Source organism: Narcine bancroftii, chromosome 1 (genome assembly GCF_036971445.1).
Source record: "Narcine bancroftii isolate sNarBan1 chromosome 1, sNarBan1.hap1, whole genome shotgun sequence".
Lineage (NCBI taxonomy): Eukaryota > Metazoa > Chordata > Chondrichthyes > Torpediniformes > Narcinidae > Narcine > Narcine bancroftii.
This window is the reverse complement of record NC_091469.1, coordinates 14333342-14360944: the sequence shown is the minus strand read 5'-3', so window position 1 is coordinate 14360944 and position 27603 is coordinate 14333342. Positions and strand designations below refer to the sequence as shown.

The following is a 27603-nucleotide window of genomic DNA, read 5'->3' as shown; positions in this document are numbered from 1 at the left end:
CACCCTATCTTTGGCAATTCAACTTGTCTTCTGTGCCAGTTCTCAGTGATAGAATCATGCAGCATGGACATAGCTTCACTGACCAAAATGTCCGACCCGCTCTTGTCCAACCCACATAAGTCCAGCCTACCCTATGTTTGGCAATTCAACTTCTCTTCTTTGCCAGTTCTCAATCATAGAATCATACAGCATGGAAATAGCCTCATTGACCAAAATGTCCGACCCACTCTTTACCAACCCACAATTGTCCAACCCACCCTATGTTTGGCAATTCAACTTCTCTTCTGTGCCAGTCTCAATCATAGAATCATACAGAATGGAAGTAGATTCACTGACCAAAATGTCCGACCCACTCTTGTCCAAACCACACTTGTTCAACCCACCCTATGTTTGGGAATGCAACTTCTCTGCTGTGCCAGTTCTCAATCATAGAATCATACGGCATGGAAATAGCTTCACTCTCCAAAATGTCCGACCCCTCTAGTCCAACCCAAACTTTCCAACCAACCCTATATTTAGCAATTCAACTGCTTTTCTGTGCCAGTTGTCAGTCAGAGAAACATACAGCATGGAAATATCTTCACTGACCAAAATGTCCGACCCACTCTTGTCCAACCCACCCTATGTTTGGCAATTCAACTTTTCTTCTGTGCCAGTTCTCAGTCATAGAATCATACAGCACAGAAATAGCTACACTATACAAAATGTACGACCCACCCTTGTCCAACCCACACTTGTCCAACCCACCCTATGTTTGGCAATTCAACTTCTCTTCTGTGCCAGTTCGCAATCATAGAATCATACAGCATGGAAATAGCTTCACTGACCAAAATGTCCGACCCACTCTTGTCCAAACTAAACTTGTCCAACCCACCCTATGTTTGGCAATTTTACTTCTCGTCTGTGCCGGTTCTCAGTCATAGAATCATACAGCAAGGAAATAGCTTCACTGACCAAAATGTCCGACCCACTCTTGTCCAAACCACACTTGTCCAGCCTACCCTATGTTTGGCAATTCAACTTCTCTTCTGTGCCAGTTCTCAATCATAGAATAATACAGCATGGAAATAGCCTCACTGACCAAAATGCCCGACCCACTCTTGACCAACCCACAATTGTCTAACCCACCCTATGTTTGGCAATTCAACTTCTCTTCCATGCCAGTTCTCAATCATAGAATCATACAGCATGGAAGTAGCTTCACTGACCAATATGTCCGACCCACTCTTGTCCAAACCACACTTGTCCAACCCACCCTGTGTTTGGCAATTCATCTTCTCTACTGTGCCAGTTCTCAATCATAGAATCATACAGCATGGAAATAGCATCACTGACCAAATTGTCCGACCCACTCTTGTCCAACCCACATTTGTACAGCCCACCCTATGTTTGGCAATTCAATTTCTCCTCTGAGCCAGTTCTCAATCATAGAATCATACACCATGGAAATAGCTTCACTGACCAAAATGTCCGACCCACTCTTGTCCAACCCACATTTGTCCAGCCCACCCTATGTTTGGCAATTCAACTTCTCTTCTGTGCCAGTTCTCAATCATAAAATCATACAGCATGGAAATAGCTTCACTGACCAATATGTCCGACCCACTCTTGTCCAACCCGCACTTGTCCAGCCCACCCTATGTTTGGCAATTCAACTTCTCTTCTGTGCTAGTTCTAAATCATAGAATCATACAGCATGGAAATAGCTTCACTGACCAAAATATCCGACCCACTCTTTTCCAACCCACACTTGTCCAACCCACCCTAAGTTTGGCAATTCAACTTCTCTTCTGTGCTAGTTCTCAATCATAGAATCATACAGCATGGAAATAGCTTCACTGACGAAAATGTCCGACCCACTCTTGTCCAACCCACAATTGTCAAACCCACCCTATGTTTGGCAATTCAACTTCTCTTCTGAGCCAGTTCGCAATCATAGAATCATACAGCATGGAAATAGCTTCACTGACCAAAATGTCCGACCCACTCTTGTCCAAACTAAACTTGTCCAACCCGCCCTATGTTTGGCAATTTTACTTCTCTTCTGTGCCGGTTCTCAGTCATAGAATCATACAGCAAGGAAATAGCTTCACTGACTAAAATGTCCGACCCACTCTTGTCTAAACCACACTTTTCCAACCCACCCTATGATTGGCGATTCAACTTCTCTTCTGTGCTAGTTCTCAATCATAGAATCATATGGCAATGAAATAGCTTCACTGACCAAAACGTCCGTCCCACTCTTGTCCAACCCACACTTGTCCAGCCTACGCTATGTTTGGCAATTCAACTTCTCTTCTGTGCCAGTTCTCAATCATAGAATCATACAGCATGGAAATAGATTCACTCACCAAAATGTCCGACCCACTCTTTACCAACCCAAAATTGTCCAACCCACCCTATGTTTGGCAATTCAAATTCTCTTCTGTGCCAGTTCTCAATCATAGAATCATACAGCATGGAAGTAGCTTCACTGACCAAAATGTCCGACCCACTCTTGTCCAAACAACACTTGTCCAACCCACCCTATCTTTGGCAATTCAACTTCTCTTCTGTGCCATTTCTCAGTGATAGAATCATGCAGCATGGACATAGCTTCACTGACCAAAATGTCCGACCCACTCTTGTCCAACCCACCCTAGGTTTGGCAATTCAACTTCTCCTCTGTGCCAGTTCTCTGTCATAGAATCATACAGAATGGAAATAGCTTCACTGACTAAAATGTCCGACCGACTTTTGTCCAAACACACTTGTCCAACCATTCCTATGTTTGGCAATTTATCTTCTGTGCCAGTTCTCAATCATAGAATCATACTGCATGGAAATAGCTTCACTGACCAAAATATCCGACCCACTCTTTTCCAACCCACACTTGTCCAACCCACCCTAAGTTTGGCAATTCAACTTCTCTTCTGTGCTAGTTCTCAATCATAGAATCATACAGCATGGAAATAGCTTCACTGACGAAAATGTCCGACCCACTCTTGTCCAACCCACAATTCTCAAACCCACCCTATGTTTGGCAATTCAACTTCTCTTCTGTGCCAGTTCTCAATCATAGAGTCATACGGCATCGAAATAGCTAAATTGACCAAAATGTCTGACCCACTCTTGTCCAATTCTCACTTGTCCAACCCACCCTATGTTTGTCAATTCATCTTCTCTTCTGTGCCAGATCTCAGTCGAAGAATTTTACAGCACGGAAATAGCTTCACTGACCAAAATGTCCGACCCACTCTTTCCCAAACCACACTTGTCCAACCCACCCTATGTTTGGCAATTCAGTTTCTCCTCTGTGCCAGTTCTCAATCATATAATCAGAAAGCATGGAAATAGCTTCACTGACCAAAATGTCCGTCCCAATCTTGTCGAACCCACACTTGTCTAACCCACCCTATGTTTGGCAATTCAAATTCTCTTCTGTGCCAGTTCTCAATCATAGAATCATACAGCATGGAAGTAGCTTCACTGACCAAAATGTCCGACCCACTCTTGTCCAAACAACACTTGTCCAACCCACCCTATGTTTCGCAATTCAACTCTCTGCTGTGCCATTTCTCAATCATAGAATCATACAGCATGAAAATAGCTTCACTCACCAAATTGTCCGACCCACTCTTGTCCAACCCACATTTGTACAGCCCACCCTATGTTTGGCAATTCAACTTCTCTTCTGTACCAGTTCTCAATCATAGAATCATACAGCATGGAAATAGCTTCACTGACCAAAATGTCCGACACACTCTTGTCCAAACCACACTTGTCCGACCCACCCTATCTTTGGCAATTCAACTTGTCTTCTGTGCCAGTTCTCAGTGATAGAATCATGCAGCATGGACATAGCTTCACTGACCAAAATGTCCGACCCACTCTTGTCCAACCCACCCTAGGTTTGGCAATTCATCTTCTCCTCTGTGCCAGTTCTCAGTCATAGAATCATGCAGAATGGAAATAGCTTCACTGACTAAAATGTCCGACCGACTTTTGTCCAACCCACACTTGTCCAACCATCCCTGTGTTTGGCAATATATCTTCTGTGCCAGTTCTCAATTATAGAATCATACTGCATGGAAATAGCTTCACTGACCAAAATATCCGACCCACTCTTTTCCAACCCACACTTGTCCAACCCACCCTAAGTTTGGCAATTCAACTTCTCTTCTGTGCTAGTTCTCAATCATAGAATCATACAGCATGGAAATAGCTTCACTGACGAAAATGTCCGACCCACTCTTGTCCAACCCACAATTGTCAAACCCACCCTATGTTTGGCAATTCAACTTCTCTTCTGTGCCAGTTCTCAATCATAGAGTCATACGGCATCGAAATAGCTAAATTGACCAAAATGTCTGACCCACTCTTGTCCAATTCTCACTTGTCCAACCCACCCTATGTTTGTCAATTAATCTTCTCTTCTGTGCCAGATCTCAGTCGAAGAATTTTACAGCACGGAAATAGCTTCACTGACCAAAATGTCCGACCCACTCTTTCCCAAACCACACTTGTCCAACCCACCCTATGTTTGGCAATTCAGTTTCTCCTCTGTGCCAGTTCTCAATCATATAATCAGAAAGCATGGAAATAGCTTCACTGACCAAAATGTCCGTCCCAATCTTGTCGAACCCACACTTGTCTAACCCACCCTATGTTTGGCAATTCAAATTCTCTTCTGTGCCAGTTCTCAATCATAGAATCATACAGCATGGAAGTAGCTTCACTGACCAAAATGTCCGACCCACTCTTGTCCAAACAACACTTGTCCAACCCACCCTATGTTTCGCAATTCAACTCTCTGCTGTGCCATTTCTCAATCATAGAATCATACAGCATGAAAATAGCTTCACTCACCAAATTGTCCGACCCACTCTTGTCCAACCCACATTTGTACAGCCCACCCTATGTTTGGCAATTCAACTTCTCTTCTGTACCAGTTCTCAATCATAGAATCATACAGCATGGAAATAGCTTCACTGACCAAAATGTCCGACACACTCTTGTCCAAACCACACTTGTCCGACCCACCCTATCTTTGGCAATTCAACTTGTCTTCTGTGCCAGTTCTCAGTGATAGAATCATGCAGCATGGACATAGCTTCACTGACCAAAATGTCCGACCCACTCTTGTCCAACCCACCCTAGGTTTGGCAATTCAACTTCTCCTCTGTGCCAGTTCTCAGTCATAGAATCATGCAGAATGGAAATAGCTTCACTGACTAAAATGTCCGACCGACTTTTGTCCAACCCACACTTGACCAACCATCCCTGTGTTTGGCAATATATCTTCTGTGCCAGTTCTCAATTATAGAATCATACTGCATGGAAATAGCTTCACTGACCAAAATATCCGACCCACTCTTTTCCAACCCACACTTGTCCAACCCACCCTAAGTTTGGCAATTCAACTTCTCTTCTGTGCTAGTTCTCAATCATAGAATCATACAGCATGGAAATAGCTTCACTGACGAAAATGTCCGACCCACTCTTGACCAACCCACAATTGTCAAACCCACCCTATGTTTGGCAATTCAACTTCTCTTCTGTGCCAGTTCTCAATCATAGAGTCATACGGCATCGAAATAGCTAAATTGACCAAAATGTCTGACCCACTCTTGTCCAATTCTCACTTGTCCAACCCACCCTATGTTTGTCAATTAATCTTCTCTTCTGTGCCAGATCTCAGTCAAAGAATTTTACAGCACGGAAATAGCTTCACTGACCAAAATGTACGACCCACTCTTGTCCAACCCACCCTAGGTTTGGCAATTCAACTTCTCCTCTGTGCCATTTCTCAGTCATAGAATCATACAGCATGGAAATAGCTTCACTGACCAAAATGTCCGACCCACTCTTTTCCAACCCACACTTGTCCAACCCACCCTAAGTTTGGCAATTCAACTTCTCTTCTGTGCTAGTTCTCAATCATAGAATCATACAGCATGGAAATAGCTTCACTGACGAAAATGTCCGACCCACTCTTGTCCAACCCACAATTGTCAAACCCACCCTATGTTTGGCAATTCAACTTCTCTTCTGTGCCAGTTCTCAATCATAGAATCATACGGAATCGAAATAGCTAAACTGACCAAAATGTCTGACCCACTCTTGTCCAATTCTCACTTGTCCAGCCCACCCTACGTTTGTCAATTAAACTTCTCTTCTGTGCCAGTTCTCAGTCATAGAATTTTACAGCAAATAAATAGCTTCACTGACCAAAACGTCCTACCCACTTTTGTCCAACCCACCCTATGTTTGACAATTAAACTTCTCTTCTGTGCCAGTTCTCAGTCATAGAATCATACAGCATGGACATAGCTTCACTGACCCAAATGTACGACCCACTTTTGTCCAACCCACACTATGTTTGACAATTCAACCTCTCTTCTGTGCCGGTCCTCAGATATAGAATCATACAGCATGGAAATAGCTTCACTGACCAAAATGTCCGTCCCACTCTTGTCCAACCCAAACTTGTCCAGCCTACCCTATGTTTGGCAATTCAACTTCTCTTCTGTGCCACTTCTCAATCATAGAATCATACAGCATGGAAATGGCCTCACTGACCAAAATGTCCGACCCACTCTTTACCAACCCACAATTGTCCAACCCACCCTATGTTTGGCAATTCAACTTTTCTTCTGTGCCAGTTCTCAGTCATAGAATCATAGAGCATGGAAGTAGATTCACTGACCAAAATGTCCGTCCCACTCTTGTCCAACCCAAACTTGTCCAGCCTACCCTATGTTTGGCAATTCAACTTCTCTTCTGTGCCACTTCTCAATCATAGAATCATACAGCATGGAAATGGCCTCACTGACCAAAATGTCCGACCCACTCTTTACCAACCCACAATTGTCCAACCCACCCTATGTTTGGCAATTCAACTTTTCTTCTGTGCCAGTTCTCAGTCATAGAATCATACAGCATGGAAATAGCTTCACTCTCCAAAATGTCCGACCCCTCTAGTCCAACCCAAACTTGTCCAACCGACCCTATATTTAGCAATTCAACTGCTTTTCTGTGCCAGTTGTCAGTCATAGAATCATACAGCATGGAAATATCTTCACTGACCAAAATGTCCGACCCACTCTTGTCCAACCCACCCTATGTTTGGCAATTCAACTTCTCTTCTGTGCCAGTTCTCAGTCATAGAATCATCCAATACAGAAATAGCTACACTGAACAAAATGTACGACCCACTCTTGTCCAACCCACACTTGTCCAACCCACCATATGTTTGGCAATTCAACTTCTCTTCTGTGCCAGTTCTCAATCATAGAATCATATGGCAATGAAATAGCTTCACTCACCCAAATATCCGACCAGCTCTTGTCCAAATAACACTAGTCCAACCCACCCTATGTTTGGCAATTCGACTTCTCCTCTGTGCCAGTTCTCAATCATAGAATCATACGGCATGGAAATAGCTTCACTGACCAAAATGTCCGTCCCACTCTTGTCCAACCCACACTTGTCCAACACACACTTTTCCAACCCACCCTATGTTTGGCACTTCAACTTCTCTTCTGTGCCAGTTCTCAGTCATAGAATCATACAGCATGGAAATAGCTTCACTGATCAAAATGTCCGACCCACTCTTGTCCAACCCACAATTCTCCAACCCTCCGTTTGTTTGGCAATTCAACTTCTCTTCTGTGCCAGTTCTCAATCATAGAATCATACAGTATGGAAATAGCTTCACTGACCAAAATGTCTAACCCACTCTTGTCCAACCCACTCGTGTCCAACCCACCCTATGTTTGGCAATTCAACTTCTCTTCTGTGCCAGTTCTCAATCATAGAATCATACAGCATGGTAATAGCTTCACTGACCGAAATGTCTGACCCACTCTTTTCCAACCCACCCTATGTTTGGCAATTCAACTTTTCTTCTGTGCCAGTTCTCAATCATAGAATCATACAGCATGGAAATAGCTTAACTGACCAAAATGTCCGACCCACTCTTGTCCAACCCACACTTGTCCAGCCCACCCTATGTTTGTCAATTCAACTTCTCCTCTGTGCCAGTTCTCAATCATAGATTCATACAGCATGGAAATAGCTTCACTGACCAAAATGTCCGACCCACTCTTGTCCAATCCACAATTGTCAAACCCACCCTATGTTTGGCAATTCAACTACTTTTCTGTGCCAGTTCTCAGTCATGGAATCATACAGCATGGTAATAGCTTCACTGACCAAAATGTCCGATGCACTCTTGTCCAACCCACCCTATGTTTGGCAATTCAACTTCTCTTCTGTGCCAGTTCTCAGTAATAGAAACATACAACACGGAAATAGCTTCACTGACCAAAATGTCCGACCCAGTCTTGTCCAACCCACACTTGTCCTACCCACCCTATGTTTGGCAATTCAACTTCTCTTATGTGCCAGTTCTCAATCATAGAATCATACAGCATGGAAATAGCTTCACTGAGCAAGATGTCCAACCCAGTCTTGTCCAACCCACACTTGTCCAACCCACACTATGTTTGGCAATTCAACTTCTCTTCCGTGTCAGTTCTCAATCATAGAATCATACAGCATTGAAATAGCTTCACTGACCAAAATGTATCTGTCCAAATGTTTCTGAAACATTATGGTCAGGGGTGTTAATGTTCCCATTACCAGACCAGTCGGCACACTTTCCACCACACATCTGTAGAAATTTTCCAGTGTTTCTGGTGTCATGCCAAGATAGTAATTCCCAAGAACTTAAATGTGCTCAGCCTCTCCACTGCTGAACCCCCTTTGATCACTGCATTGTATACCTCTGGCTTTAATTTCCTGAAGTCAAAAATCAGCTCCTTGGTTTTTGTGACATTTAGTCCAAAGTTGCTACTGGTGCACCCTTCAGCCAAGTTTTCAATCGCCATCCTGTATGCAGACTCATTCCCATCCTTTATACCACCCACTACCGTGGTATCAATGGCAAATTTGTAGATAGTGTTATTGTTATACCGACAAGTCATATGTAAAGTGAGCAGAGCACAGGGTTAAGATCACAGCCCTGTGGTGCTCTGGTACTAATAGAGATTGTGGAGGAGAAGTCCCATTAAATCTCTACCACCTTACCTTAAAGCTAAGTTCTCTGGTTATCCAGTTACTGATTTCCCAACCATGGGCAAAAGACCCTCTGTGCCTTGAAGTAAAAACACAAAATGCTGTAGAAGCTCAGCAGGTCAAACACTGTCCTCTATGTAGCAAAGTTAAAAATACATAACCGGGGTTTTGGGCTTGAGGCCTTCATCAAGGTATGAGAGAATGCTGGCAGGTGTCTGAACAAAAAGGTAGAGGGGAAGGGGTGGTGACAAAGGCAGAGATGTCCTCTCGCATGCCAAGGATTGAACCCCCAGCCTGCTTAACCTCTCCCTATAGCTCAGCTCTCGAGCCCTGGCGACATCTTCATAAATCTCTGCACCTTCTCCAGCTTCATCACATCTTTCCTGTAGCACAGTGACCAAAACTGAACACAATGCTCCAACATCTTATATAATTGCAACATGTCTTCCCAACAACCATACTCAATTCTGTAACTGAAGAAGGCCACTTTCAAGGAACTATGTTCTTGTCCTCCTATATCCCTCAGCTCTGCCCCTAGAATCCTACCGTTCACTGTGTGGGTCCTACCCATGTTAGACTTCTCATGAACCATCCCATGCAATCTCACCTTCTAGAGTAGCCTACCCTGTGGAACCTCTTGAATATCTTGCGGAAATCCATATATACAATGCCTAAAACTCTGCCCTCGTCACCATTTTATTCACAGCTTCAAAAACCTCCAATCAAATTTATGAGACATGACATCCAAGTTACAAAACTGATTATCCTTAATAAACCCTTGTCCATCTTAGTGTGTGATTATCTTCTTGCTCAGTATACTCTCTGGTAACTTACCAACCACTAATGTTCAGTTCATTGACCTGCAATTTCCAGGCTTTTCCCTGCAGCCCTTCCTGAATAGATGCACAATAATTTTCCACCTTACAGTCTTCTGGCACCTCACCTCATAAGACTCACCCTTTGCACCTGCAGTTTCTTCTCACTTCTCTCAGTGTCCTCAGATATATCTAATTAGCCCAGGAGATCTATATACCTATGCACCTGAACTTTCAGCACGTGCTCAACTGTAATACTGACTTATCTCAGAACACTACAATTGACTTCCCCTAGTTTCCCAGTCCTCATGTCTTTCTCTGGTATAAAGACAGAGAAGAACTACTTATTGAGGACCTTGCCCATTTCGTGTGGCTCCACCTAGATTTGACCACATTAATTCCTGCTCTTGTTACCCTTTTTCCCCTAGTGTATATAAAATCTCAGGATTATCCTCCATGTTTCTTCAGTCTTTTAAAAATGTATGACTCCATTTTCAATATTTCCAATATTCCCCAGATTCTTCACTGTCAGAGACAAATGTCAATGCACCTCCATTTTACATGACAGTTCACTTACTTTGCATCTATATCCCTTGTTTGACACTCCCCACTCATGAAAAAATGTCAACATCTACTCTGTTGAGCCCCTGGGGATGTTGCAGATGAATAAGATAACCTCTCATTCTTCTACATTTCAAGGTGTATACACACAGGTTTTCTCACCTCTCTTGGTGGGACAGTCCCAGGAAAAAAATCTCATTTGGTCTGTCTCCATATCACTCCATCCTTTAGAGTTAAGGTGAATAAAACTATGCTGGGTACTCCAAGTGTGGTTTCTCCCTGTACTAGGGCCGCTCAGTTAGTGTAGCGGTGAGCTCAATGCTATTACAGCACCAGCAACTGGTGTTAGAATCCGTTGCTGTCTGTAAGGAGTTTGTAGGTTCTTCCTGTGTCTGTGTAGGTTTCTTCTGGGTGCTCTGGTTTCCTCCCACCTTTCAAAAAACCTACGAGGGTTATAGGTTAATTAGAATATTGGGGTGGCATGGGCCCGTGAGCCAGAGAGGCCTGTTACTGTGCTGTATGCCTAAAATAATTATAACAAAAAAAAATCTCTATTCACTTAGCAATAAAGGCCAAAATGCTGTTTGCCTTCTTGAATTGAACCTGATTTTTAAAAATTCATACACTAGAATACAGAGGGGCCTCTTAAGTGTACTCACTTGCAGTTCTCTCTCCATTGATTATAATATTTCACCTTTTGATTCCTCTTAGATGACCTCACACTTCCCCTCATTAAACACTATGTTTTACCCAGTCACCCACTCTATCTACATCCCATCTGCGAATCATTACATCCTCATTACAACACATCTTTCCATCTATTTTTGTATCTTTGGAAAATTTACATTTTTTTCTCTCTTCTCCAGATCATTAAACATACTGGCAATTGTATGTTTATGGTCCCTGATTTTCTCAAATTGACATTAAGATTTTATGAATTGATTCAAGAAGATAAATATTGCAGATCAAAAACTCGAAATAAAAATAAAAAATGATGAATCCACACAATGTACCAGGCAGCATCTGCCAAGAGAGTAAAATAATGTTTTGGTTCTCTGAATGGTCTTCAACCTGAAATGTCAACATTATTTCTCCCTTCAGAATCTACTTGACTTGTTGAGTTTTTCCATATTATTTTTGTTTCTGTTTCTGAGTGTTTGTATTTTGAGTTATTTTGTTCAACTGCAGTTCATCAAGCACCAAAAAAATTGATTCAAAAATATTTTAAAGGAGATCATTGCACTGTTGGCAGATGGCAGATTGGTCAGTCCATTGATTTTTGATTGGCAAGGAATGAGCGCTAAATTCCTAACCTGCAGATCAGGATGGCACGGTGCAGTGGTACTCCACTATGGAGCTGAGCTGTGGGGCACTCTTGTGAGAATTTGAAGGGATGCTTCATCCCTTTTACCTTTTTGAAATTGCTGTTCTGCCTGAAATAGCCATGAAGTTAACATGTGACAACTGGATGATTGAGAAGCATGTTGTTGCAGTTCTCCACGTTCTATTGTTACGTCACAGACCAACAGCAATGAAAATTCACCAGCGCAATGTTAAATATTTATTTTAAAACACTATATTTATTAATAACTATTAATAATATAACACATTAGTCAAATCAAAACCAACTATGTGCAAATGTACGTGTGTGTGTGTGTGTGTGTGTGTGTGTGTGTGTATGTGTGTGCGTGCGCATGTGTGTTTGTGTGTGTGTGTGTGTGTGTGCGTGCGTGTGTGCGCGCGCATGTGTGTGTGTGTGTGTGTGTGTGTGTGTGTGTGTGTGTGTGTGTGTGTGTGTGTGTGTGTGTGTGTGTGTGTGTGTGTGAGATACCCAAACCATTACAGCTTTGGCAGAATTCTGGAAAGTCATTCCAAAGTTTAGACTTAGAAATCCATTGTCAAAACACAAACCTATAAACTGATGCACAGAAGTAATCACGAAAGAGATGGGAGAGACTGAATGACCGGTCTGCTGAAAACTCACTAATCGTCGTCGAGTTTCTTCCAGAGAAATATCCTTTTGTACGACCGGTTGTCACAACTACTCTTTTCCTTGCGTAGGGGAAATGAAACGCATGACTTCCATGATGCTTCTAAAACTCAGGTATGGATCAATCAAAATGACCTTTGATGTGGGTTCAATAATTCCCATGACAGGGAGAATCAGCTGAATTGTCCAGTATCACACAGAGGCATTCCTGCTCCGTGTTCGATGAGATGGCCGCTGGTCAATAAAGTGCTGTTCCTGTTCCACACACAGAACACTCTCACATGTGTCCCTGGAAAAAGCACCCAATGTCCTTTCTCCTCTACAAAGTAGCGAATTTGGATACAGCCTGTACTCGCCACCCAGTCTCTCCAAAGCTGTGAATAGTTGCAGTCTGCACTAGCCCTTAAGTGACACCCATACTAAATGAAGCGGGAGCTCATAATGCTATCAATAAAGTTTAATTAACGTTGATTCCTCACATTTTGCCTTTTCTGAGGTCAAACAAAGGCTATTCCCACTTGATCCCTACTTGAAAATGAAATTAAGTGGAAGGTTCACTCTTTCTCTCGGTGCCCCATTTCAAATAGATTTCTGCCTCTCCACGAGTAAAATTCCATGTCAGATTTTTTTTGTTGCATACATCATATCCCCTCAAACCCACTTTCTACAGACCTTGAGGTTTTCAGAATGATTCCCTGTCATCTCCAATTTCAATGTGTTCTTGTTTCCTTGTCTGTTGGTCTTCCTTCCCAGTTGTACCCACCTCCTTACCCCCCACCAGGGTATTGAAGGCTGTAGACCAACAAAGGATACAGAGGTATTTTATGGCCAGCCTGGACTTAGGGATGGATGTGCCTGTTTTTTTTAAAAATCTGACTATTTGGTGCTTTATTAAACATTTCCCTCTTCATCTTTTCCATCCAAATACACTGTCTTTCTCCTCAGACCCTCTTTCTGAAACACAAAATTTTGCCATAATAACTGGTTTTTATCCCCAGCTTCCATGAAGTCACCAAGGCACATTGAAGAAGGCACACCAATGACTTTACTTTCTAAGGACTTTGAAGAGATTTGGCATTTTGTCAAATACTCTTTCAAACTTGTACAGGTGTAAATTGGAAAGTGTATTAGCTGGTTGGATCACTGCCTGGTTTGGTAATTCGAATGCAGAAGACAGCAGAAAGTGCATATGTAGCACAAGCTCCAGCCTCTTGGCTATTGAAGACATCGACATGAGGTGTTGCCTCGAAACTTGCCAACATTGTGCAGGAGCTCAATCAGCAAGTGAACGAAGGGAGGCTGGAGGGGCACAGCATGTCAGGCCACATCCTTGGAGAGAAATGGTTCCCCTTGTCACCCTGGCCATTTTCTTGCTGTTATCTTCAGACAGAAGGTACAGAAGTCTGAAGTCCAGCACCTCTAGGTTCAAGAACAGTTTTCTCCAACACATGTCAATCTGTTAAACCTCCCCATATAATTCTAACTCTAATACTGTTTCAAGACCACCAAAGATCTCTGCTTCTGTCTTCAAAGAACTGATCAACTGAATCGACACATTTTTGCATTACGCTCAACTGAATATATTCATTATTTTATTATTTTCATCTTTCTTTTTTCCTCCTTGCATGTTGTTATGTGTTTTATGTACCTAAGAAGTTGCAGCCAGTAAGACTGTCGTTGCATTTCAACAGTATACTTGTGTATGTGATAATAAACTTCATCTATTCATTCAGTCATTCATTCATTCAGTCTCTGCCACCCACAGAGGGTAGAGTTTTTAAAGAAGAGAGTCTTTCTCCATTTCTCATGTCAAGCTCAATGATATTCTTCCCACAGGGTGTTTTGCCTCTTCATCTCTGCCTCAACAGAAACAACTGACAGATTCAACTGCTTAATAACTGAAACAATGGACAAATTATTTACATCATATTTTTAAATGCATCATTCTTTCATGTTAAAGATGCAAGCCTGAAGGTTCAAAGAGAAGGCAAGAAATGATAAGCCAAGAAATAAACTGTTAGATTGTGCTCCTTTGATTGAGCAGGAAACAAAAAAGAACTACAAAGAGCATGTTATTATTTAACTCAAAGCAAAATGCTGCCAAGAAATGTCACATCGATGTTTGTACTTTCTCAACGTGGTTTAATTCTACAGACTTCATAGCAATATTGAAACCTTCAGTGACTTTATGTGGAAAACCTCCCATTATTGTTGAAGGTCTATGAATAGATACTTTCACATTATAGCAATTAAAAGTGAACACTGTCAAATAAGTCAATCATGTTTTTGAAAGCTCCAATGCTCCACATGCTTCACAGACACTTTATGTTCTCTGGAGCTTAGAAAATCCTCATTGCCTGTTATGCTAATAAGGTGTACAGTAGCACATTCATACACAGCGGCTTGAATATAATATTTAATAATTGCTCAGTGTGTGAGAAGCTATTAGCAATGCAGTCTCTCAGACTTTTGATTGTCATTTAATTAACTGTTCTTTGTCTCCTGTCAGTGCTGGTGTCGGGAGAACTGGTGTTTTCATCACACTTAGTATCGTATTGGAAAGAATGAGGTACGAGGGTGTTGTGGATATCTTTCAGACTGTCAAAATGCTTCGAACACAACGGCCAGCTATGGTGCAGACAGAGGTGAGAAAATATCAATTGCTTTTGCATTTGTATCTCCAGAAAGTAAACGGATTCTCTGTTTAATTGGCTCCCATTCTAAGATAACAGCTACAGCTTGATTAGTAACAATCTTTTCTCATGAACCATTTGGAAACAAAAATGTGGCTTATTGAGGCAGTGCATCAATAATTTATCATTGAGTTGTGACAGGGTGTGAGGACAATCCTTTGTTTGCATGGGACATCTGCTGGTTTTGCTGACTACCAAAGTGCAGGGCTTGGATTGTCTGTGGCAACCCACACAATAAATGTGGCAAGTGGCCAATAAACCTGGAGGAAGTGACCAGCTCTCAGCGTCAGTGAATTCGGTCCATTGTGTCTCAGGTTCCAGATGACTTCACCCATCCTGTGGTGCTAAACTCTTAAGTCATTTCTCAGGCCTCACACAATATTAGACCAGATGTTGTGTTACTGAGTGGAAAGATGCAGATTTGTGGGCCTCTGTGTTTCCATAATGAATCTGAACTTGCTGCCAAATGATTTGAATATCAGATGATTTGTGCTAAATTCCTTGCAAGTACCTCCTGGTGACCAAATCATGAGTATTCTCAACAGCAGTGGGAATTGCATTCTAGTCAGCTTAGTTGGAAAATGATTTGTGCAATAAACAGACTTTGAGAGACGGGGCAATCCAAAAATATAGAGGTAGAAATTAGAATGAATACTGATTGTGCATTGTATTATTTATAATTTAAGTTTGCAAAACTGATTGGATTGCTAAATATTGAGCAAACAAGAAACCTGACATAGCACTTTCATAAATTTTCAAACAAAATTAATTTGGGTCCAGTCCAGATTTGGATCACCACTGCTCTTATCAAAGCATTACAGAGCCAGCGTCCCACTGCTGTTCACCAAATTTTCATTGAACACATGCATGATTATGTTCACCATTGATTGCATCTAATCTTCATTGTTATTGAGCTAAACCAAGCAGAAATAAGGAATGAAGGAAGTCAGTTAAAAAAAAGAGCAGCGGCAAAGTAGTTGTTGAAATCAAAAGCTGATAATTTCCAAGGATTAGATCATCTATATCCATTTTTTTTATTCGCAACCAAGTGGAAGGTGATTTTGACCATTGAAATCCACGTTGCCCAATCACACCCAATTAACCTACAACCCCGCATGTTTCAGAGGTTAAGAGGAAACCAGAGCATCAGGGAAAACCCACATAGGTCACGGGGAATATGTACAGACTACTTACAGACAGCACTGGATTCAAATTTAGGCCACTGGCACTGTAATAACTGCTACACTAATCATCATGCTATCATCTTGCAAAATTCTATTGATTCTGGAATTGTTCCCGTGGATTGGACGGGAGAAAATCTATGTCTCCTATTTAATGAAGGAAGGAAAGAGAAAACTGTGAAATAGTTAACTATCAGCTTTTAGAGAAAATACAGGGATTTATAATGGAAGGACTAAGAACAGAACACCTTCAGAATTACAGAATGAGAGAATTAGCATAAATTTACAAAAGGAAATCATTAAATTCATCTGCTGGAATTGTTTAAGGATGTAACCAGTGGAATAGATGAAGGGGAAACTGGTGGATGTGGATAAGGTCCCACACAAGAAGTTGGCCAACACTTGTTAAAGCACCTGGGATGGAACTGGGGTAATATACAGATGGATTGAGAATTGGAAGGCAAAGAGTGGAAATAAAGTGTATTTCTTAGGTGAACAATAGGAAGAATAAAGAGCGATGCTTGGGGCCTAGCTACTCATATTATGCATTAACAATTTAGCTGAGGGGCCAAGATTTCACATCTGTATGAATATATAGGAGAGCTTATTATTATATACATAAGTACAATATACCCCAAACTCTTACTTACTACAGCCAAATATTTACAGAAGACCCACCAATTACAATAGTGTAAATTAAATTACCACTTTTGGATCGTGGTGTTAGGGTGGCTATCAGCCATGATATAGATGAATAACAAAGTGGATTTGAGGAGCCATATAGCTTAATCCTGCTCCTCGTTGTCATGTTAGGCCCTTTCAGGTGGACCCTCCGCCTTGAGGCTGGAGTTAGGAGCGGATTTAAAACTGCGAACATACCTTTCAGGTGGCAGCCCTAAAAAGCTGCTGCAGTGTTACCTGGTCCAACTGAAAGGGTCTATTCATACCCAGAAGCACCTCGTAGCACCTCTGGATTTGATGGAGGCGGAGCAACTGGTGCCGCAATGCCACCTGTCATAAATATCCTGCATAGCAATGGGCGTCTTCCCTATTCATAATCTCTCGTGCAGGTGGAACCGCTCTTTGTTTCCCACAACAGTTCCAGCTGCGTGGGGGAATTATGCCGCGTTTTGAGCTGCAGAGAGCAGCCCCAGTGCAGGAGTGGCCAGCCGGGCTGTCACAACCCACACTGGCCACCCCTGCACTGCAGACGACGACCTCCCCTCCCTAGTGAGGGGGGCGGGTGGGGGGCTGTCAGATAGCAGGGCAGGGGGCTGTCAGGCAGTGGGGAGTTGGGTCACATTCATCATGGTCTGCTGATTATCCCTCCCAGACGAGTGTTGGCATCGGCGCCATGGAAGCACTTCTTGCAGCATTAGCCGCAAGGGGGGAGATTATGCTGCTTTACAAGGGAGTTTTACGCCACCTGAAATGGCCTGTTCTGACATTCTCTGATGAAGGAAATGCGTGTGAATCCTCTGGTAATTGTGCATGATTCTAGCTAGGGCTAGCTGGTGTTTGTAGGTATCGTATGAGATTACAAATACACAATCTACTTATTGGCTCCAGATGGTCAATTTGTCAAGGTACAAAGTTCTTTTTATTGTTAAGTAATAATACATTAAAAATGTAATATACATGATATTAAGGCAGGCCAAGACTCGTCATTAGTATTGCCCAGCACCCATTACAGTACAAGAGAAGGAGAAGCAAAAGAGAGTTCTTTCAGAGTCATTTTGTGTCCATGGATTCACCTCCAGCACTCCTACAGCTACATAGTCTCCTGTTCACTTCATCAGGAAGCCGAGCTCCAGATCAAAACCTCTAACAGAGGGATCCCTTTTTTGCCCTCAGTGCCTTCTTTAATCCCACCCTGATACCTGGTTCCTGTAAGCCAGTGTCCAGCAGCCCTCAGCTTTGTGGATCCCCCGACTGCAAATCACTAAAAGCCTGCAGCCTGCGTGAATCCCTCAGCCACTGAGTCCCTCGTTGGTCTGCCATCATGGTCAATGTCCTTAGAGTCGTCACCTCTGCTTCTCCTTCTCAACAAGGGATTTTCTTCCCATTTCTCAAGCTCTGCATCAGTCTGCTGCTCCCCCAAAGTCTGAAATCCCCTCATGGCTGCTGCAAGCACACTCAATGCCATCTTGGACACAGACCTTGGGGTTGCAGGATTTTACGTACAAACACAGTCGGCACCTTCATCAGGCCCTTTAAAGCCTTTACGGAGCTGTTGGCATCAGGACTTTAGAGCAGCACAGTGTCTCTGCTCTCTGCTCTCCCAGGTCTGCACCAGCAACAGTGTTGGCATCCATTACTGCAGCTCCAGGGGAAGATGGTATTGTTCAGGAACCGCAGGAATTAATGTTAATGGCCCTTCAGACCAAAAGGAATTAGTCATGCTATGATTAAGTTCATTGTTATATTTCATAAAGAATAACTTTAACTATTCCTGGTTAAATGTTTCCAGATCAGCCTCTTTGTGGGATCTTCGCTCTCTTGGTCAGTTGCAGTCGGTTATTATTGCATTCCCAAAGATGAAATAATTTAAGCATTGTGGGATGGAGTGGTTTGTGAAATCACCTGGTCTCCATGTTGGAGATTGGAGCTGGGGGACATCTATGAGCAGTTTGTCTGTCTGATTCCTTATTAATTCTGAGGTTTTCTCAACCATTTGTGCTAATGTCATGGCTTGAAGCAAGGTATGAGGCAAGCCCTCCATCTCTCCAGATGGACAGGGAGCAGGGATCAACAGACTCAACAGAAACTAAAATGTCTTTATTTGAAGGTGAAGTCTCTACCAAATATATTTTAGACCCTTCAAGATCACTCCTATAGTTCTTCACAGTCTGGCCAAATTTACTAATCAAAATTGTTCCCTGCATTTGGTCCTCCACATTTCATTCTGTGACTCAGTTTTCCTGTTGGAGCAAATGTATCTGCATTTTGTCCTGAATTGAGCTTATGTCCTCTTTGAAAGTGGTGCATACTGAGCAAAGGATCGATTTGAGGAAGGCAAAGCAGGACATCCACAGGCATCTGTACTGCTCACATTCACTAAACCCCTGAGAAAAGCAGCCACGACCGTTCTCTCCCACATCTCCTGGCTTTGCTCGATGACCTCAAATCTCTGGCTGGCTTGCACTCTGCATCTGATCTGTTTCCGATTCCTCAGCTACAGACTTTTGATGCCCCTCAAGTGTGTGACTCTGACCTACTGAATCCAAGTGAAACGTTAGTAAAGTGTATCGCTGCTTATTGTGCCAAAGGCAGAGGGAATGTAAGGTCATCGGCAAAGTTTTATCTTTGCATGCATTTTAATGAGAAATACGAACAAAAAACAAAGCTGTATATTCTTACAAATTAACTGAGGGATAAGTTCATATTTACTGTGAATGATTGTATAAGTACTACCACTTGGCTTACCAAACTTTAGTGGACCCTGACTTCCAGACCAACCAGCAGCCAAATTTCAGCTCAGCAGCAGCAAAAAGAGAAAATCAATTTATCACCTCCAAAATCCAGGCCAGTTTTAGAGCCAACGATGGTCCTTGTTTCCTCTGCACTGCTGTTGATTGTTGAGTATTGGCTCATAGCCTGATACTACCTGGCACCGTGTGCTGTGTTCTGCCAAAGAAGTGCATTATGTTTGTTGGCTGCTGCAGCCTCCAGATCCCACAGTCCCATTCAAGATAATGGAATGGATGGACTTCGTGCAGGATGCAAGGGAATTATGAACTAGGATGAATGTTTCAATGCTGGCATGAACTGCAGGATTCAGTGAAGGCTGACATGATTAGCGTTCTGGATCAAGAAACTTGGAGCCCATGTGATTTATTCTCTGCTAGCTTGGCGAGGTCATCAAGCAAGATTCCAACACAGCAAGGAGATTCATAGAATTATGTTAACTTTAGGCCAGCAGGATAAAAAGGCTTCTCTGAAAACTTTTTTTCATTTCATTTTCTATATTATTTCACTTCCTTTTCCAATAACAAGAGAAAATATGTAAAATATTCTGTAGGTTTGCCAGCGCCTTAGGAAAGAGAAACATCTTTAATGTTTCAATTCAGGGCCCTTCATCGAATTCTGTACCTGCTGTTTGACCTATCACTTTTTTGGAATAATATGAATACCAGAGAGATCTGGAGCTCAGGAAATGTGATCAATACTTCACATGCTAACCAGAAACAGCTTATTTCAAAGTTATTCAGTATTTCTCTACTCTTAGTTGTGCATGAAAGGATTGTCCCATTGCTGGAAATGGCCTGAAAGTCTAACTGAAGGAATTCACATTGTTTTGCTCTGATGTTGTTTGGAAATCTTATTGTCCAGAGAAAAGGTTTGAAGTGTGGCTCCAGGCAGAATATCACACTCCATGCAGTAAAAGTGGATTCACACATTTGGGCGCCACACTGGCATACATAACTTGGGACCGCTTGGGTTCATCCCCTCCCCCATCCCACCATTGCTCCAGTTTCCTCCCACTTCTCAAAGATGTTTTAGTTGGTTTTTTAAAAGGGCATGGTAAATTACCCACAGTGGTCAGGTGAGTGGTAGAACCGGAGAGCAATTGATGGGAATGTTAGAAGAATCAGAGTAGGTTGATGGTGGATGGGGATTCAGTGGGCTGAAAGAGATGTTTCTGCTCTGTATGACCCCATGTCTCGATGATATCTGCAGATTTTTCTATGGTCCTCTGCAACCTGCAACTGTGAGATTGTAATCATTAGAAAGTCCAACACTATATACAAATGAGCTCACCTGCTGCTTCAACTGTACAAGCTTTGCAAAAACAAATGAAGGAGCAACTATAAATAGAGGTTGAGGAGTTCCAGTGAAGTTTCAAAGAGTAACAAGTCTGAAATAATGGATGGAACTGCCTTGTATGCAGTCTAAATGGAGGTAGCTGGAGTTATACCCGTGCATCCAAAAAGTGCAATTTGTTTTTCCCTTAGAATTCAATGTGAGAGGGCAATTATCAAACATAAATGCATTTATATTTGGTCTGGGAAATGCATTAAATTTAACATTATGACTAACAATCCCTGGTTTCCATCTCCAGTAACAATGATGACAGTTCCAGTCTGTGCTGCCAAATTTTGTCAGAATTGCTTGTCAATGAAAGAAGCTAAAGCTATTTTTAATTGGAGCTCAGCAACAAACACTGTTTTTCTGCTTCCATTCTTCACTGACAAAATATTGTTTCTGTACACATCATCACTTGGAGAATATGCCTAGCAGTTGCAAAGGAAGAGGTATGAACTGAAAAAGACTTAATGAAGTAAGTTTAGGCAAGAACAGACCACCTTATCTGTTCTGTGCAGACATGGCAAGATGCATTTCAGATTCTTATGAGAATATTTTCTTCCTTCTTGTTTGCAAGTTATCAATGTGTGGTCTGATGGCTGTGAGAGCAGAGAGACTTGAGACATATTTGTATTCCCCCATCTCCAAATTGATTAAATTAGAGATTATCAATTACCTGCAGAAGTTAGAAAGAAGGAGAGGATTAGATGAACTCGACCCTGACCTGCTTTGTTGAAATGATTACTCACTCTGGATTGTTTAAAATGCAGATAATATAAGAACACAAGAAAACTAGACCAGATTCTGCAAGCCTGCCCAGTCATTCAATATGAAAATGGGTGGTTAATGCTAGCCTTATTTTACCCCCTCCTTAAATCTTCGTCCGCGAAGCCAAGCCAAAGAAAAAAGAATCTCCTCTTCTGTACCAGTTCCCCATAGCCTCCAGCACTGTTGACTGCACCATTGAAGCCATGCATTGTCTTGTCAAGAAATGGACTAACCCCATAAAAACCTTGCTTTCCTGTATTTTTTAGAGCGTAAAGTAAGGTTTATAAATGCTTCTCGTCAGCTGTTCAGTAAATGTTTCAAGATTGTTTTTTCCTTTGGAAGATAAAAAAAAATCTAAGTTGTTAGATAGAGAAGAATTGGAATAAGTTATAAACCTTTGATTTATTTATCTGAAATTCAACTCGAGTTCAATTTAGAGGAGAAATTTCTCCTTAAAATCATGTAACCTCACGTATATTCAGCAAAACAATGAAGAGTGTTTGAATGTTGGTTTTGTTTCCAAGGACTTGTCTGATTATGCACAATGATCTCGACTCACCACTGTCATTTTAATGAAGTCTGATCTGCTCAGCTGAGTTCCACAGACAGCCCCAGTAGTTGATCTTAAAGGACCAACATTCAGTTCAAATTTTAATGGTACTTCAGAATGTACTTTGTACATACAATGAAGATAAATAATCTGAGAAAGAGATATACAGAATTGGCTAATGTTTGCAGGGCTGCTTAATCTCAATACTATACAGACTGTTTGACATTCCTGTTATGATGTCAATGCATTGCAATCCACAGGTCCTTACAACTGCACTTTGTTGAACTATATTGCCCTCAGACATTCCGTCTGAAATTTAGCTGCAGCTTGTACAGTATTGAGTGATCTGTTATTGGAAATTCATTTCCTCTTATCTTTCTGCAGGATCAGTATCAGTTCTGCTATCGAGCTGCTCTGGAGTACCTTGGAAGTTTCGATCACTATGCAACGTAAAACCTAATCCATCTTGGATTTGCAGTAGGCCATTTAAGATCCAGAAAGCCTCTTCTGAGCCATTCAATGTGCTTGAGAAGTACTACTTACTCCTAGCTAAAGATAAATTAGTGGGGGGGGAGGGGAAATTTAAAAATAAACTATTCCAAGTGGACCAAGAATTGGCAGTTTAATAACCTACTTGAGAAGAAGAAGATAATCTTTTCTGATGAGGCATCGAAAGGATTGTTCAGAAAACTCAAGGATTCAACTTTGATGATTGATGTGGAGGGAAACCTATTTCAGAAGACAGAGATTGTGCAAAGGATTATCTGAGAACTGTGGAAAAAGGATTGCAAAGCTGAATCTTGAGAGTGCTATGCCTGCAAGGGAATGAAAATGTTATGAAAAGGCCAGTTCCTGTCTTAAGAAACTAGTAGGACATGTTTGCTTCAATTTCACCCCTTTCCACCATTTGCTCATACTAATTATTAAGAGGGAGGGAATGTTCAAATTACTGATTTAGTTTTTTAGTACTGTAATATACTGCTGACCTGTGCTTCATTTTTAACTGTGTAAACTTCTTTCCCTTTTTTAACAAAAGTTTATCATTCAATGAAGTGAATTAAAAAAGTTGCTTATTTGTTCATGTTTTTTTTTCCCCCAGATTGTAGCTTTTTTTTAAGCTGTAGAAATGATGTATGTATCTGGCTGTGGAAACGAAAATGATTTGGATTTTTTTTTGATGCACAGTCTTTTGTGCATTCCTTTTATTTATCTTACCACATAATGGTCTGATTGAGTTTTCCATTTCAATGAAAGTTGCCCTTAGCAGTCAGTTAATAAACAAAACAACTAACAAAGTTAAATGAGAAAGGGCCTTTATGGAATCAACAGGGAGGGGCAAAGTATAAAGCTGCTGCTACAGAATTCATCAGATCATCCATGTCAAAGATTTTAAGATGTGGTTGAATAGCTCGCCAAATATATCACTCGTAACCTCCATCTGAATAATAATTGGTTATCTCAGATTCCATGATGAGATGGTGAAAAGTTAGTGTCTACTGGAATGCACATCAATGAACTCAGTAATCCATGTTTAATAGGTTCGTATAATAGACTGAAACTTATCTTTGCACATGTACGCAATAAATTGCATATAAAAAAGCAATTAAGTTTTAAAATTTTTAGCGTGGGACTTTCATTTTGATTCTACACTTTATAGTGAGCATGTTGTTAAATATACTATGATTAAGAAATCCCTGTGTCAGAACCAAAATGGGGTTGAAAGTCACTTTAATTTGAGGATGGAAAATGTTGAGGGGAGGATGACAGTTCAAAGCACTTCACATTTTTTGAATCCACGGTCTGCAAAGTTTTTGTTTCTTTGTGGGGTCAGTGGAACTTGACTTCCTGAGTACCCTGGATGTAAAGCAACATCACTGGTCAAATGTGATCGTGGGTAATTCTACGAGAAATACTGTTCCAAAGTAGCTCCAATGCAAAAAAAAACAATGGGTCAGGATGCCTCGAAGATGAGGCTTGGAGCTGTGCTAGATTGATTCTGTTGAAGGAGGACTCTATTACAAGAGGCAGGTGTCCCAAATGCTGGAAAAACTTCGTAATTGAGAATACTGAATTCTATGATTCTAACACAAGTCCCTCATGATTAGGGGCTCCACAGTGCGCATGAACCTGGCCTTTCTTGTTTACTCTATTACCAGCCGAGAGCATTATTAGAGTGCCTAGGCCGCAAAAACAAACCAGATTTGAGCTTCTCGTTACCAGAAAAAAAATGTCATGTCTATGGAAGATCAATATAAGTATTCTGATAAATGGGAGTGATTTGAACACATGCCACTCCCTGTAGACTACCTTCCTCTTTAAGCATTACTTTAGATTGCAATGATGACTTGATATGCAAGTTAGACAACATTATACCATTTTGTATATACTTTTGCATTTAATTTCTCACTTTTGAATTGAAGTACTTAAAGTGTATTGAGGTCTTTTGTGTACATGAATGTTGTAAAATTATTTAGCAATCTGTCAAATCCAGCAGGTAATCCTATAATGTTACATCTACTGTATATAGTGGAAATGAGCACCTTGGAAAGCAGTTAAAGCTTTATGATCAATGGTGCCATAGCCAACTGGATCCTCGATGTTTCACCAGATCATCCAAAGATTTTTTTTTCAAATGTAATGTTCTTGATACCATAGTCATATTTAGAATTGTCATTTTTTTTTTAATGAATGGAAGTTAGATTCCCTATCTTAGTTCCTTTCCCATTGCTTTTTGAGCAAGAAGGAACACAATTGTAGTTTTCGGTAAGCCACAATGTTTGCAGGTTCTTTGCATCAAGAGAACAAAGGACATTGGAAAGAGGTGGAAAGACATGCCAGGTCGCATGCTGATACAGAATAGGCAGTCTGTGAGGCCAGTCACCCTATGTTTTAAAATGATTTTTCCTTTGACTCTTGGAGGTCAAAAACTGTTTTCAAAAATCATACAAAAGCACTTTTTTTTCCTTAAAAACAAGAAAGCTTACAGAAGGCTACCTCAGTATGGAGCCGTAAAAGTTTATATCATGTCGCTGCACCTCATCACATGTTCTTTCAAAAATCTGATAACTGTTCCTGTGAGATGAGATAATAGTCCATTACCAAGTACGAACCACCAACCTAACCTCAAACAGCTGAGATTGCCAAGTATAACTGTTCATATTACCTGACCAGTTGAGGCTTTTGTCTCTTAAAAACAAAATACTTGTTTTGTACCAAGAGCTATTTGTGCAATCATAGGAACATGTTGAGTGAGAAAATGTTCGAATGATTCTTGTTTGGGAATGCATTTCCCCCCTCCCATCCCACCCCGAGTTGATTAAAAAATTGAAATATTTGAATTGAAAATCAGAATGTGGGAGCCAGGGTAATTACAATAAAAAGGAGCAAGTGTCAAGAATGCCCAGCGTATTTGCTGCTTTTTTAAATCTAGCTTGTCATTGATGTGTGTTCCTCATTGCACTCACTTTCTCCCATTCCACTGTCATTGTCTTATTAAAACCTCTGATTCTGCACATCCTTTCACCATCTGCAGAAAGATATATTTTCCTCTCTTTGCAAGCTGACAAGGTGCTATGATTATTTAACCATTAACCTACGTAGGCAATATATATAAATATATAATTTTTTAATTAGTTGCGTTCAAATAGAAAACATTTGTATGATACAAGTATATTTTAATTTAGCAACTCTTTTTTCAACTTATTTTCTCATATTAGTTGTTGCTTTCTGTTCTTAACAATCCATTTTGCATAAATCTAACATCCTGTAGGGAGATGTGCACTTTTCCAAAACTTTATACTATGCACTGCCCTTGTGATTCTACACCCAAAATTACGCTACTTGAACCCTTGTGTAACTTATGCGTTCACACTAGGTACGTATGTAAATAACACAGAATTTAAAGAGATAAAAATTGTTGCAAATACTCCAACAAATCTCCCAATGGCTTAAAATTCTACCATGTCCATCTTGTTATGTGACGTTTTCCATTCAAGCTTGGAGTGCTTGCTTTTATTTTCAAAGTATAACAGACTGTGTTCACTGCTCTCTTTTGAATGCATAGATTGAACAAAACAAAATGTAACATGGCTTGTTCAAAGAATCATACAATTACCTCTAATTAGTAGTTAGCATAAATGTTTTACAGATTGAAAGGCGTGCTTTTTATTTTCTTACTTAGGTTACATTGGTGGCAAAACGTCTGTAAGAAAATCAGTTATTTGCTGACACAAGTTCCATTTGTTACAAATGAATTCTAATAAAAATGTCAGTGTTATGCACCAGTGGTGGTCTTTATTAAACTCAGAGGCACTTTGTGTATCATCAACATTGTCACTGCAGTTGGGAAGATTGTAAATGTTCACCCAGTTTTTCACGTAGTGTGATGTTTCATTTAAGTAATAAAGAAACTTGGGTTCTTTTGGTATTAGCAATATTTTATTAACAACTCACAACCTCATGGTGTATCCATGTTCTTTATCTAACCCGAACTGCAACATTCATCTCTGACTCCCTCTAGTGGCTGGAGCATCACTAGCACTCTATCGCTACACAGAGCACAGGGACTGGCCATTTGGCTCATGTCTTTGCCAAATTAAACTAAAACTCTGTTGCTTGCACTTGATAGGTATTTCTCCATCCCCCACATATTTACGTGTCTGCCCAGAAACCTCTTAAATGTTACCATTGTGTCTACTTTTACCGCTACTCCTGGCAGTCCGTTCCAAACACCTACCACTCTTTATGTAATTATTTTTAATATTAAAAATTTAAAACCATAGGTGGCACATTTAGCATAATGGTTAGCACAATGCTATTACAGTGCCGGCAACTGAGGTTCGAATCTGGTGCTGACTGTGAGGAGTTTATACATTCTCCCTATGACCTATGTGGCTTTCCTCTAGGTGCTCCAGTTTCCTCCCACCTTCCAAATCATATAGGGTTGTGGTGTAATTTGGCTCCATGGATTTAAATGGAATCAGCTTCTATCATGTTAAATTTGTTTTAAATTTAAAAGATATTTGTCCTGCACAGCTCCCTTATATCTCTACCCCCTCACCTAAAACATATGACTTCCAGATACTTCTATGCTGAAGAAAAGGTTCTGATTGAGGGAGCTCATAAAAATTCAATAAAATTCAATTATAAATATCTATCAAATCTCCCTTAGCCTCCGATG

General features: G+C 41.1%; 1 protein-coding gene across 13 annotated transcripts in view; it reads left to right on the top strand.

The window, feature by feature from the left end:
* The window catches only part of LOC138755303 (receptor-type tyrosine-protein phosphatase delta), a 1191445-nt gene extending 1164597 nt beyond the window's left edge, over positions 1 to 26848 (top strand). For all 13 annotated transcript variants that reach the window (XM_069921133.1, XM_069921109.1, XM_069921060.1 and 10 more), the window contains 2 exons: positions 14936 to 15071; positions 22809 to 26848. In XM_069921133.1, the coding sequence (XP_069777234.1) occupies positions 14936 to 15071; positions 22809 to 22877 (205 nt within the window). In that variant the 3' untranslated portion in view covers positions 22878 to 26848. The remainder of the gene's footprint in view (positions 1 to 14935; positions 15072 to 22808) is intronic.
* The last annotated feature ends 755 nt before the right edge of the window (positions 26849 to 27603 follow it).